A 14,121-nucleotide genomic window follows, 5' to 3' on the forward strand; every position below is an offset into this window, starting at 1 on the left:
ACAAAGTAGGCGGGAATAGCAGACATGCCAGGGGCTCTAATAAAGTAAGAGAGAATACACACACCTGGGACTCTAACTAGATAAGAAGAACTCTAGTTCACTATTCAACTGTCTTAAGACAAGACTAACAGTCAAATATTTGCTGCAGCTCCTGGGGCTATCTCCTGGAACAGTTACAAAAGGTCACATTCCTAAAGTAGGGAGTGAGAAGTGGTTACATTCTCATGGTAATATTTTCTTTCACTTCATCTTATAAACTTGGTGTTTGGGTGCTCTTTCTCTGCCTTGGGCCTCGTCTTCCTGCAACAGGACCTTGAAACCAATGCTTGTTTTGCTTCTGTAAAAGCCCAGGGAAACTGAGCAATGAGAAGGGCACCCAAGGACAAGGACAAAGAAAAGACAGAGGCAGTCGAGAGCTTGGCCATTTTGGGACTTTAGTCCACTGTGACTGTGCCAGCTGAAATGAAGCCCTTCCTCCTTTAAACATGGAAGTTTGGGTGGTTCTTTCTATCACGCCGTCTTTCCTACAACAATAAGTTTAAGGCAAAGTTTGGTTTTCTTACTTAGGAATACAGTGTTCTCCACCCCTGTCAGCCTAATTGCTTCCTGAATATTTTGACACTCTACAGGGGAATGGTTTTCTCCCTAAATTTTTCAAAACTACAGCAAATGGAGTCTACATCTACCACTGTATTTCCTCAGCCTAACTTTTCTAGGTCTTGCAGTAAATCCTAAATTTTCAGTTCCCGTCTTATTTTTCTAACTACCAACTTCCCACCTAATTTGAATTATCAATTGTTGTTTTTTCTTTATTCTCCATGTCAAACAGATGCAGTATTTTTGTTGTTTGTGATTTCTTTTATAACAGTGGGTGATTGTTTCTAAAGTTTTGGTTTTTATGAATTTTTGGACATGTTTCACAATAAGAAATCAGACGGTAATCCTGTGACACTTGGTGGTAGCAATCTTTTTGCTTTCCTCCTTTTATCTTGCCTAGGGACACACTCCTTACCAGAAAGTCTTTCCATTGATATTACCCAGTGATAAGTGTAGCGGGTGATTCGTCCTCACTCCTTGTTTTCTCTCTGTCCTGAGCTTGGCACTTGTCTCAAGATGACTCTAACATCTATGCTTTCTGGAATGTTCCAAAAATTCCAGTCCCTGGGACATTTTCTCCCAGTGCACAGCCTGAAGTCACAGCCTGAATCTGGCCGGGATGCATAAGAAAGTGAGAAGACCAGTCCAGAGATTAAGGATAAGCAGAGCAGAATGGAGTCTGACCTGAAGTCATCCCCCCTCACACAGCTTCAAGAGACTTTTATTAATGTAGCTGGAATGTGGGAAGGGGTCACGAGAGGTGAGGGAAGTCATTGCTGCAGAGTGAATGATTCTGTGTCCAAGAGTGATATTAGCATTAATGCCTTCCTCACAAGCTGTTCATCTTCCACAGAGGCCTTATCTCTAGAGCCATCCAAGACCAAGGTAGGAGATTCTCCTGCTTCCCAAGAACACCAGCCTTGAAGCATTGTAGGAGGGTGGAGAGGGGGTTGCAGGGACCATGCCATTTGGTGTCTGACCTGCTTTCTATCCTAGCTGTCCTCCCAGGATGGTTATACTCTTGTCAGTGTCCTGAGGATTTACAGAAGTATCGGAAGGGGGCTGCTGTAATCATGCAGTTTGGTTTCTGGTCTGCTTTTTTTGCTCCCTGTCTCCCAAATAGCTGTGCTTTTCTCAGAGTCCTGAAGATTTCTTCCCTATAGCAAGTATGGGTCTAGAGCCTCTCAGGGGTGTAAGTGAATGCCTTTCAGTTTGACAGTCCTCTCATAGTACACCCTTCATGTAAACAGCTACCTCTTTGTAACTTTAATCCTTGTTATACCAGCCTCAATTTTCGTTTCTGGGAGATATTATTGTTCAGCTCTTCAGATACTGGTATTCAGGGGAGAGTGCAAAACTTATTTCTGTTTCTGCCCTCTGAATTCTCAGATATTTCAAGGTAGGAAAACTATCCCAAAGGATAAGTGTAACCCATCCCCCCAGTAAGGCAATTTGAAACCTGCTACACAGTGCTGGGCCAGGTTGTTCATGCCTATAATCCTAGCACTCTGGGAGGAAGAGGTGGGTGGATTTCCTGAGCATCTGCATTTTGAGACCACCTTGAATGAGAGCAAGACCCCCTTTCTACTAAAAATAGAAAAATTACACAAGCATTGCAGTATAAATCTGTGTAATGTGAGCTACTCAGAAGACTTAGGCAAAAGGATCTCTGGAACCCAGGTGTTTGTGCTTGCCATGAGCTATGATGCCATGACACCATGCCCAGAGTGAAAGAGTGAGACTCTGTCTCAAGAAAAAAAGGAATACCAGGAACCCAGTACGCACACTTCATGCTGAATTCAAAGGCACAGTGCAGTTTGTCCTGGGAGAGTGGCTACTGATCAATTCTGTGAAGAGAATGAGGGTGGAAGCGTGTCCCAAGGTATAGGGTGACCTTCCTTGAAAGATGAGTGAGTGATCTCTGTGTTCCAGTCACGATTGACACTCCCTGAAGTTTTTGCCTTGAAAAGTTTTCTTTCTTTTTTTCAGCTTCAATTTTTCATTAATTGTAAAATGTAGTTCATCAACGGAACATAAAGAATTAAAAAATTCCCCTGATGAGGCAAGACAGAAGTAGAGTTCAGAAAAGGGAATGAAATAGTTAGTCACCTATTAATTCATAAAAAGAAAATCACTTTTGCTTTCTTCCTTAGTGAGTTTGTAAGGTTCTGCAATCTCTTATTGTTTGATTATGATTTCAAATGATAACTCAGAGCTTAAGCATGCAATGATACCAGGAAGAAGAAAAAGACAAAGTGTGGATTGCTTTATGGCTTCATAAAAATGAATACATTTCCACATGAAAATGTGGTAGATCAATTGGTGAATTATAAATATTCACAAAACATCAGTTCCTCTCTTAGAGTAGAAAACTTGTAACAGTTAACACTCTGTTCTGTTTTCTGTCATCTGGAGAGTGAAGCTTAATGTTAAATACTATGGATGGGGACTTGCAAACTTCCAGAAGTGTTCTCAGGTGATTGGTTCCTAAATGATTTATTTTCATGGACTGAATAGTTAAGTGACATCATTATTGTCTGCAAAAATAGATAATTTTGCTGTTTGCTGACATAAGTAATGTAAGTGCATTATAATTTTCATCTATACTATTGACATCGACACTAAGTTTGCAGGATTTTGGTGGTTTTTTAAACACTTGAAATTTTCTCGTTCAAGAGTTAATGAACAACCTTGTCTGGGGACTAAGCCAAAGGTCTGAGTCCAGGGACTAAGTCAATGTCAATCTTTGTTCTGGAAACGGTGGTCATTGAGGACTTAGGATGTCTCCCTTGCAGGGTCACAGCCTCTTCCCACCAGCCATGGGAGGAGCCCTTTGTACTGAGAGGAGATGAAGAGCCCTGGACAACTGGGGACCCAAAGGCAGATGTGGTTGATGACAGTGTGGGGTGATGCGGTTCCCTTCCTGAAGGTTTAGTTCTGGGGTTGTTTGTAGACATAATTTAATAGTAGAAATTTGAAATTACATTTTTTTCAGACAGATTCTTACTTTGTCACCCTTGGAAGAATACCATGCCCTCATTGCTGAAAGCAACATCAAACTCTTGGGCTCAAGTGATTCTCTTAATTCAGCCTCTTTAGTAGCTGGAACTATACGCGCCTGCCACAATGCCTGGCTATTTTTTTGTTGTTGTTTCAAAGGCCCAGAGCATGTGGCTGGTGCCCTAACCACTGAGCTATGGCCACCCAGCCTGAAATTACATCTTATTGTCCAACAAAATAAATTCTTCCTTATTGTAAAGAAGTATTGCTTGGGAAAGCTCCAACTATAAGATCTGGAAGCATCACACTCAACGGGTTTCTTTCATAGAGAAGAACAAACAAGTTTTGAAAAAAAGTGGGAGATGAGGGCAGAATAGAGAGTGGAGAAATCATCTGCTAGGTCAGGAAATGTTTCTCCTTGAAGTCAGCCTGCTCATCGTAGGGACCTATATAGTGGTTAGATGTTAAAGTCAGAATTGGCCAAACTTCAGGTGCTGGGAAAAGGAGAGAAACTTAATGAAAGAGTATTTTGTTTAGACTGCTGAAGAGAGAACGGTTCAGCTCAGGTTATGAGCAAAAAAATAAGAATTTTCAGTGTCCTTGCCTGGTCTGTCATAGGTAAAATAAAGATAATCATGTAATAATGGGAAGGGTTGATTTTTGCAGTGAGTCGTTCTTGAGAACATAAAGAATGGGGAAGTTTTTTTCTATTTTTTGAGATAGACCCTCATTCTGTTGCCCTGAGGTACTGTGGCCCCATTGCCCACAGCAACCTTAAACTCTTGGGCACAAGTTATCCTCTTGAATTAGCCTCCCAATTAAATGGCACCCACCACAATACCTGGCTAGTTTTCATAGTAGAAAAGGGGTCTCACTCTTGGTCTGACGGGTCTTAAATTCTGTTGTTCAAGTAATCCACTCCCCTTAGCCTCCAATAGTGCTAGGATTACAGGCCTTAGCAATAAGGTCTGGCTAGGATGTGGAATTTCTTTAATTACAACCTCTTCCCAGGATGAATTATAAACCCCAACATCTCCCAGCACTTTCCTTTGCCCTATACATGTCTTTTCATATAGCCTTTATTATTTTTTTTTTTAAATAGAGTCTCACTTTGTCACCCTTGGTAGAGTTCTATGGTGTTATAGCTCACAGCAACCTCAAACTCTTGGGCTCTAGTGATTTTCTTGCCTAAGATTCCCAAGTAGCTCAGAGTACGGGTGCTCACCACAAGGCCCAGTTATGTTTTTTAGAGACAGGGTCTCGCTCTTGCTCAGGCTGGTCTCGAACCTGCGAGCTCAAGGCAATCCACCTACCCTCACCTCTCAGAGTGGTAGGATTACAGGCATGAGGCACTGCACCCAGACTTCATGTAGATTTTTATGAGAGGTCTACTTTATATAAAATTGGTGAATGTAAGGAATGTGGCTTGCTGATTTCTGTGAGTACTCTTATCTTATTATTAAACTTGTGGATGGCGTTATGAGAGCCCCTGATTCACAAGGAGTTGTGCAAAATTATAGAAGGACCTCCAGTCTAGCCCCTGTCATCTGACATGAGACCAGTGTGATGGGGCCAAGATCCAAACTTGTGAGATATATATTAACTCTGGGTGGTGTCCAAATTGAATTTTGCCGGTACAATTCCTATTGAAATATTGGTTGTTGTTCAGCAAACTGTGTGCATTTTCTGTCACAAGTGTTGTTAAAGAAAGACATCACAGAAGCCCTGGCTGGAGGGAGATTTCAGCTGTCATAGGAAGGGAGAGTGTGTTCTCTGGCACACAGGCTTTCACACTAGAAATTGTGTAGTGATTCCCCTTCTCCTCCTGGGGTCAGTGGATACTGTGGGTTTAGAGGAGATAATCTCTGAGATCAGATTTCTTCTGCCCATTCAGCTGCCTCCTAGTGATTCCCACCCTTTTATGAACCTGCACACTAGACAGTGATGTGTGCATACTCCTCCCAGGCAAGGCTCTACCCTCTGGATTCCAGCCCACAGTTCCTCTACTCCTCGAGCGTTCTCTCGTTTCTTACACCAGTGCCAAGCAGACTCCTCGGTTATTCCCTGCCTCTGACCTTGAATCTGTATCAACAACATGGCCCTTCCTCAGCCATGCTGCTCACCCCAGCAATGATAAATAATTTAATCTGCCTGCATAGAACAGAAAAAAGCCTAACTATGTCCCAGCCTGGGCAGTTATCCCTAGCACTGGCACACCAAACAAGTGACAGAGGCAAAAATAGAAATCAAAGGCCAATTTGTTAAGACAAAGTTTGTAGACACTCCTGAAAAAAATACACAAATTACAGATGGATCTTTGATTGTTGTTAAGGGGTATTTGGGAACTGTGGTACTTAAACATGACAAGGCATACAGAGGGAAAAAGAACTGAAGCTATGGGTACTGAGGCAAAATGGGTACATTCTTGCCGAGCTTAGAAAAGTTACAGTTTACTGGCGGCGCCTGTGGCTCAGTGAGTAGGGCGCCGGCCCCATATGCTGAGGGTCGCGAATTCAAACCCAGCCCCAGCCAAACTGCAACAAAAAAATAGCCGGGCATTGTGGCGGGCGCCTGTAGTCCCAGCTGCTTGGGAGGCTGAGGCAAGAGAATCGCGTTAACCCAAGAGTTAGAGGATGCTGTGAGCCGTGTGACGCCACGGCACTCTACCCAGGGCGGTACAGTGAGACTGTCTCTCCAAAAAAAAAAAAAAAAAAGTTACAGTTTACATAGGATAAGGTGAATGTCTGAATGGAAAAAGAGAGTGAAGGAAGAATCAGTTAAGTAGATGTCCTTGGATATGTCCAACAAGAATTGATCTTGTCTCTGTCATACACGTGGGAAGATAAACTTTTAAAAAACTGTATTAGTATGGAGTGAAACAGATTTTTTCTGCAGAGCCAGAAGTACAATTACGTGATTTTCCTTATGGGAACCCAGCAAGGAATTCCATTCCCTGAGATTCTGGTTGATACATGTTGTTAGTACCAACTATTCTTATAAAAAAAGGTCTTAAATGAAGGAGGCAACTGTGGCCCAGTGAGTAGGGCACCAGCCCCATATACCAAGGGTGGGAGGTTCAAATTTGGCCCTGGCCAAACTGCAACAAAAAAATAGCCTGTCATTGTGGCGGGCTCCTGAAGTCCCAGCTACTCGGGAGTCTGAGGCAAGAGAATCGCCTAAGCCCAGGAGCTGGAGGTTGCTGTGAGCTGTGACGCTACGGCACTCTACCAAGGGCAACAGAGTGAGACTCTGTCTTTTAAAAAAAAAAAAAAGGTCTTAAATGACTCACCCTCTGGTCTTGACCTCTGCTTTTGCTGAAGACTTGGTCCTAAGATTTTTAGTTTCTTTTATAGGCCAATGGCTCAACCAATACTTGAACAAACTCTACACTGCCCCTCTCATGGGTTCTTGATAGCGCCTGTCTTCTGATTATATTCATTCCATAAACTCTCTTTCATGCTACCTCTGTGGTGGCTGTCAGTGTCTCCTGAAATTATGACCATGAGTTCAAGGAAGTGGCCCTAGACCTGTCGTAAGAGGAAAAGGAAATTCAAAATACCAGACTAATACCCCAATTTAAAAATAAAGATTTTTCTCTCTTCCTTTTTCTTAAAGATTTTAATTTAGAAAATTTTGTATGTAAGCGTTTTTTTCTGCCTTTGAAATATAAGTACATAATTTTACCAGATAAATAATCTTCTTACCTCCTTTTCAAATTCAGGTCTGTCTTTCTCTAGGGCCCAGGACTCATTGCTTTGAAATATAAATAGTCCATGAGATAGTGACCTTTGTCAGAGTTCCTGTTGTGGTGCAGGACATCCCATTATTGTGCCCCTGGCTCCTTATTTGAAACCATCTACCATCATGTAGACAAGGGAAGATTTTTCTGTCCTTTGAATATAGTAGGTACAAACACTAAAGGCCTTTCCAATTGTAAGGTGAATTTAGGGTGAACTATATATAACCAATGGTGCTGCCAAGTCTTTTAAGTGAGGACTAATTATGGTGACTTCGTTGATCTTTACAATCTCTGAGATGAACATCACACTTTGTTTTAATTGTGTAATGTGGGAGTTCATTTTCTGTCTACCATTTTGAAGGTTATTTTGGAGTTGGAAAAAATTCTCTTTGTAATTATAAAGTATTTTTACACACCATCCAAAGGAGTCCCATGGAGTGTTACTCTAGAGGGCGCTTTTCATCTCAGCCTACCTGTCACTGAACACAATTGTACACCAAAGTGCATGGTGTCCCAATTAATGAAGCCACAATGTTCCATCTGCCTTTTTTTAATATCGATTTTTGAGCAGTTGTAATACACAGTGTTACAAAAAGTGCCCCTACAGTCACAACACATAGGGAAAATGCAAAATTATAGCTCTATGTTATATCTTTATTTACAAAATAGTTGTTAAAAAAATGTCACAAAACAGGCTGGGTGTAGTGGCTCACGCCTGCAATTTTAGCAATCCAGGAGGCGGAGGTGGGCGGATTGCTTGAGCTCATGAGTTTGAGACTAGTCTGAACAAAAAAATGAGATCCCATTTCTACTAAAAATAGAAAAAATGAGGCAAGAGGATTGCTTGAGCCCAAGTTGCACTTTGCCATGAGCTATGATGCCACTGTACTCTATGCAGGGCAACAGCTTGAGTCTGTGTCTTAAAAATTTCACAAAACATTTACAAAGTATTCTGTAGGGCTTGGCCACCTCTTTGTAAAATGGATATTATTAGACTTGCAACTGATCCAGAGAATATGAGGCTAGAAACTCAAGCTGGATCACATATGTGCATCGAGTACACTTAAGAATTTCCACTTCCCCATTTTTCCTTTTCCCTACTTCCCATGTATGTAATCAGGGCCCTAGCTGCATCCACATGTGACCAAGACTCAAATTTACAGTTTGCAATTTTTAATTCAGGTTTTCATTCAGATATTTCTTCCTTCTGTCAGCTCTAGACACTTTAAAGGGTGGGCATAGAATGCTATGTTTCACAATTGTTGTGGGTGGTCTTTCCCAAAAAGAGAGGATTTGTGTTATTACAAAAGTGTTGGGCAAAAATAAATAAATAAATAAATAAATGCTGTTGGCCGGTGAGGTGGCTTGCACCCGTAATGCTCACACTGTAGCAGGCTGAAGGCGCTAGATTGCTTGAGGTCAGGAATTTGAGACCAACCTCAGCAAGAGCCAGACCCTGTCTCTGGCCTCTGTAGTCACAACCACTCAGGAGGCTGAGACAAGAAGACAGTTTGAGTGCAGGAGTTGGAGGTTGCTATGGTGGCATCCACTCTACAGAGGGTGACAAAGTGAGACTCTGTCTCAAAATAATTAAATAAATAGAAGTGTTGAGCAGAAGGCACTCTATCCTGTGTTTACTTTCTCCAGCTGAGTGTTACTATAGTCTGGGAGAAGTAACACCAGCAAATATGTGAAATTGTCAAAGAAGCCACTTCATACACCCACTTAAAATCAGGAAAATTTGAGGCAAACCCAAGCTTTACAAATCATTTCCGAAGCCAAACTCAACATACAAGAGTTGTTGCAAGAAAATTCAGTTTATTCAAGAGCAACATGGGGAGATGGCTGAATAATGTTGGAAAGACCACCTCATGTTCCTCAGCTGACCAAAAGGTGGTAAAGGGGGAAAGGACCTTGGGAAACTTTGTGCAGGAACTTTATGTGTAGGTCCCCCCTGGCTTGTTGCAAAGGTTACTTGCCATCTGGCAGTCTGCAGGACGATGACAGAAATGGAGGTTAACTGCTCAGCATTTTTTTTTCACAGGGAGTTCTCCAATCTTGGTTCTATGGTTAATTGCTAAACACCTATTCCTGAAATTCTTAAACAAGGACATAAATAGCCATTGTAAAAAAAAAAAAAAAGTGAGTATTTGCTTCAAGATAGAGTAATTGCTGCTCTTGCAGGATCACATGCTTAGAGGGGCCCAGAATACTGAATGCCTTGTGTGCCTAGTAAAGTCTGGGAGGTGATGCTTACCTGAGTGGTTCTCAGCCCAGGCTTCCAGGTAGGATTCCATGGCCAGTTTGAAGAAATGCCATCATCTGTGATTCCACCTTCTTACAGTTTCTGTTAGTCTGGATTGTGTCATCCACATGGTTTTAATTATTACCCCCATGTGATGTTAAGGTTAGGCCAGTGTCAAGCATGAGAGTTTTAAATTGTGTTGAGCCTTTTTTCCCAAGAAAGGTCACAGGGCCTTCCGTGCTTGTGCTTCATGGGGACAGGACAGCACCACCAACATTCCATTGTCATGGCTGAAATTGCTAGCAGGGGAGGGCACCTGAGGGCAAGAAATATGAAAGTCATACTTCGTTCTTTATGTGAAAGCTCCTTGTTCCCAATTGTATTCTGTAATAAAGACAGGAAAGGGTAAAGATGTGTGTGTGTGTGTGTGTGTGTGTATGTATATATATATATACATATATATTTCTTTTGCTTCAAGTTTTCTCAGCCTGTGAATGTGGTGGGAGCACATGAAAAGGTTGTGATGATGCCTTTAAAGCTATCCTATCAAGATACAGGTGGAATATATATCCAGGTAATCTCATCTGAGAAGGAAATCAAGGGCAGGCAGGGAAAGAGAAAGAACTGGTTGCTTTTCAGCTAAATGTGTTCTAACACAAGGTTGTGACTACCTTTTTTTTCCCTGCAATATCTCACATTTTGAAGTTCGAAATCTTTTTCCCCTCTACGTGTGATGTTCTTGCCTAATGAGCTTGTTTCAAATACTCTTTTGCCCTTCTCCTGTAATAGTGAAGAGTCTCTGAGAAATATTCCTCCCTTCCGTATACAGCAGTGTCTTCTCTCCATTCTGTCCATCCAAATTCCCATATGCCTTGGAGAATTCTCATCACAAATTTATGTTTATAAAAAAATATGTTCTGTAGTTCTGTAACTGTTCCCTTGTGCTTATTTTAAATGGAAATAAGTGGATCCTCATATTACCTGGTGTGGATGATGTTGGGTCATTGGATATTAGCAAAGCAGGGGACTATGTACTGTTCAGTTTCAGTCCAGAAGCCCCCTCAGTGCTGTGAAAAATAAGGTGACACACGTGCAGTTTTACAGAAGATGGCATGAACGGCCTAAAGTAACTCAAAATTCTCAAAATCAGAAGTATTATAAAAGCCTTGCTTTCTAGGATGGTAAAGAAGAGTTTTTAAAGATAGCATTAGAGATTAGAAGAGAGGGCAGATATCTGTACCGTCAGCATTTTTTTATTTGAGACAGAATCTCAAGCTGTCCCCCTGGGTAGTGTGCCTTGGTGTCAAAACTGAGACCAAACTAAAACTCTTGGGCTTAAGTGATTCTCTTGCCTCAGTCTCCCAAGTAGCTAGGATTGCAGGTGCCTGCCATAAAGCCTGACTATTTTTTGGTTGTAATTGTCATTGTTGTTTAGCAGGCCTGGGCTGGATTTGAACCCACCAGCTCTGGTGTGTGTGGCCGGCGCTCTTGCTGCTGAGCTACAAGTGCCAAGCCTGTATCAACTTTGAAAAAAAAATTTTTTAAGAGGTTTTTACCAGAATATGATTACATACTTTCTGGAGAGTATCAACTCATATGTACCTTCTGAGATTCTCTTTTATATCTTGTTTGGAAAATAAAGGCTCTAATGGTTGTTTACTGGGTCAACATTCAACTGGGATAAATCCAGTCTCACGTGTGATAAAATATTATCATGGGACAGAAATATTGGCATCCCTGTTGAGCATGTTGAAAATTCAAAAATGAAGCTTCACCCAATATCTTCAGAATAAAAAACTGCATTTGAGGCTTGGCACCCATAGAACAGTGGGTGACTCACCAGCCACATGCACCAAGGCTGGCTTGTTTCAGCGCCGCCCAGGCCAGCTTAACAACAGTGACAACTGCAAGAAGAAAATAGCTGGGCAGTGTGGTGGGTGCCTGGAGTCCCAGCTACTTGGGAAGCTGAGGCAAGAGAATCTCTGAAGCCCAAGAGGTGTGAACTGTGACACCATTACACTATACCAAGGGTGATACGGGGAGACTGTGTCTCAAAAAAAAAAAAAAACACAAAAAACTTATTTGACAAGATCTCCAGTTCATGCTTGCACATGTTAAAATCTTAGGACTTCCATTTACCTCACCATGATATTTTCACATAAGAAATATGCACAGGTCATAGTGTATGATGTAAGTAGGTGCAAGAATCCACATGCCTGTATTGGTGGCCTGATTTTTGCATTGTAAAGCCAAAAAGCACAGCATCTATACTGGGTTTGTGGATGTTATCCCATCCTCTTTCCTCAGTGTTAGAGAACACATGAGGGAGTATCTCTCTGCTATACTTATCACATAATACCATTCAGTCATGTAAGTCAAAAAAGTTCTCACCCACTCATCTATGTAAAAACGAAATTAAATCTTCCCATGGTGTCATGATAAACACTGTTTTGTTTTTTTTTTTTTTTTTTCAGGAACTGTTGACATTCAGAGATGTGTCTATAGAATTCTCTATGGATGAGTGGGACTGCCTGGACCCTGCTCAACAGAATTTGTATCGGGATGTCATGTTAGAGACCTACAGACACCTGGTCTTCCTTGGTGAGGATAATGTACAAACACATTTCTTAACTGTACACTAAGCATTTCATATTGTTTCTCTGTAGGTGGGTTTTGTAGAGATTCTTCTTTGACTGCATTAGTTTCAGATTGTTATTTCTAAGGAAAACGTAAGTTCTTGGTGTATAAAAAGTATATTTCAAATGTTATCTTGGCATTATATCCTTCCCTACATTGATAGTAATGTCAAAAATGTAGAGGCTTAGAATTGTTGCCCATACCTTTAAGGCTAGTTTCTAGCACCAATTTTTATTTCCATACTACTGGGTAGTGGAGCATTTTAAATGCTTTTACAATATTCTAAAGTTTCTGTGAGAAACCTCTATTTTTAGATTATTCTTCAAGGTTCTCTAAAATGTTGTGTTCTCTACTCTACGAAGCTATTAGATTGTTAACTGGTGAAGCCCAAGTGTCATATTATCTTTTTTTCTAATGAAACAGGCCTCGCTGTCTCTAAGCCAGAGCTTGTCACTTGTCTGGAGCAAAGAAAAGAACCCTGGAAGGTGAAAACTCAGCAGACGGTGGTCAAGCACCCAGGTAGGTTGGAGTGAATAAAGCAGAGAACACTGGTCAGAGGTCCAAAGTTGAAGGTGGAAACCAAACAATGTAACGTGATTAGGGAAGCTCTGCTTAATTGGAAACGATTTCTGGGAAGCCAGGGTTTCTTTCTCTTGTTATATAAAGGCACCTCTGTTCTTGTTTTCATTCCTTACGTTTATTTTCTCATTGAGACAAAGGCTCACTGTATTGCCATCAGGCCAGTGTGCCATAGCATCAGCATAGCACAGAGCAATCTTAACCATCTTGGTTCAAGTGATTTTTCAGTCTAAGCCTTTGAAGTAGCTGGGAGTACACGTTTCTCCACAAGGCCTGGCTAATATTTTTACAGTTTTTTTTTGTTGTTGTTGTTTTGTAGAATCAGAGTCTTGCACTTGCTCAAACTCGCAAACTCAAGCAATCCTCTCACCTTGCCCTCTCAGGTGCTAGGTTTATGTGTATAAGCGACCATGCCTGGCCCTAATCGTCTTTTTAATTTTTTAAAATTTGTTTGAAACAGACTCTCACTTTGTCACCCTGGGTCGAGTTCCGTGGTGTCATAGTCACAGCAACCTCAAATTTTCAGGCTCAAGGAATCCTCTTGCTTCAGCTTCCCAAGCAGCTGGAACAACAGGTGCTTGCTACAATGACCGGCTAGTTTTTCTTTTTAATAGACGTAGTCTTGCTGTTGCATGGACTGGACTCCTACTGGTTAAGCTCAAACAATCCACCTGCCTTGCCCTTCCAGAGTGCTAGGATTATAGCTGCCTGGACTTTTCTTTTAAATGTTTAGAAGGAGTTTAGTTTTCAGTGATGTTCTTTCTAGTTTACAGTGAGAAAAAAGAACTTTCTATGGCTTAACCAGGACTGCAAAAGCTGATTGCTATTTGATTGATTTTCAGAACATAAGAATATTTGTGTATTTTTGCGGATCTGTGAAACATTTTAAAAAAAATTTTTATTAGGCTCAGTGCCTATAGCTAAACAGCTAAGGAGCCAGCCACATACACTAAAGCTGGCAGGTTTGAATCCAGCCCGGGCCTGCCAAACAATAATGGCAACTATAACCATAAAATAGCAGGGCATTGTGGTGGGTGCCTATAGTTCCAGCTACTTCGGAGGCTGAAGTAAGAGAATCACATAAGCCCAAGAGTTGGAGGTTGCTATGAGCTGTGATGCCATGGCACGCTACCCACGATGACAGCTGGAGGCTCTGTCTCAAAAAATATATATATATATATTTTCTTTACAATCCTAGCACTCGTTGAGGATGAGGTGAAATGATCATTTGAGTTCAGGAGTATAAGACAAGCCTGAACAAGAGTGAGATCCTTTCACTATTAAAAATAAAAAACAATAGCTAGGAAGTGTGGTGATTGCCTGT

General features: G+C 41.4%; 1 protein-coding gene across 1 annotated transcript in view; it reads left to right on the forward strand.

The window, feature by feature from the left end:
- Positions 1–1,269: 1,269 nt before the first annotated feature.
- Positions 1,270–14,121, forward strand: part of LOC128572501 (zinc finger protein 595-like) — a gene marked incomplete at its 3' end in the record, with an annotated part of 30,416 nt that continues 17,564 nt past the window's right edge. The window contains exons 1-3 of the mRNA XM_053572543.1: positions 1,270–1,482; positions 12,056–12,182; positions 12,642–12,737. Of these exons, the coding sequence (XP_053428518.1) occupies positions 1,270–1,482; positions 12,056–12,182; positions 12,642–12,737 (436 nt within the window). The remainder of the gene's footprint in view (positions 1,483–12,055; positions 12,183–12,641; positions 12,738–14,121) is intronic.

The sequence above is a fragment of the Nycticebus coucang genome, chromosome 20, assembly GCF_027406575.1.
Source record: "Nycticebus coucang isolate mNycCou1 chromosome 20, mNycCou1.pri, whole genome shotgun sequence".
In the NCBI taxonomy this organism is placed as follows: domain Eukaryota; kingdom Metazoa; phylum Chordata; class Mammalia; order Primates; family Lorisidae; genus Nycticebus; species Nycticebus coucang.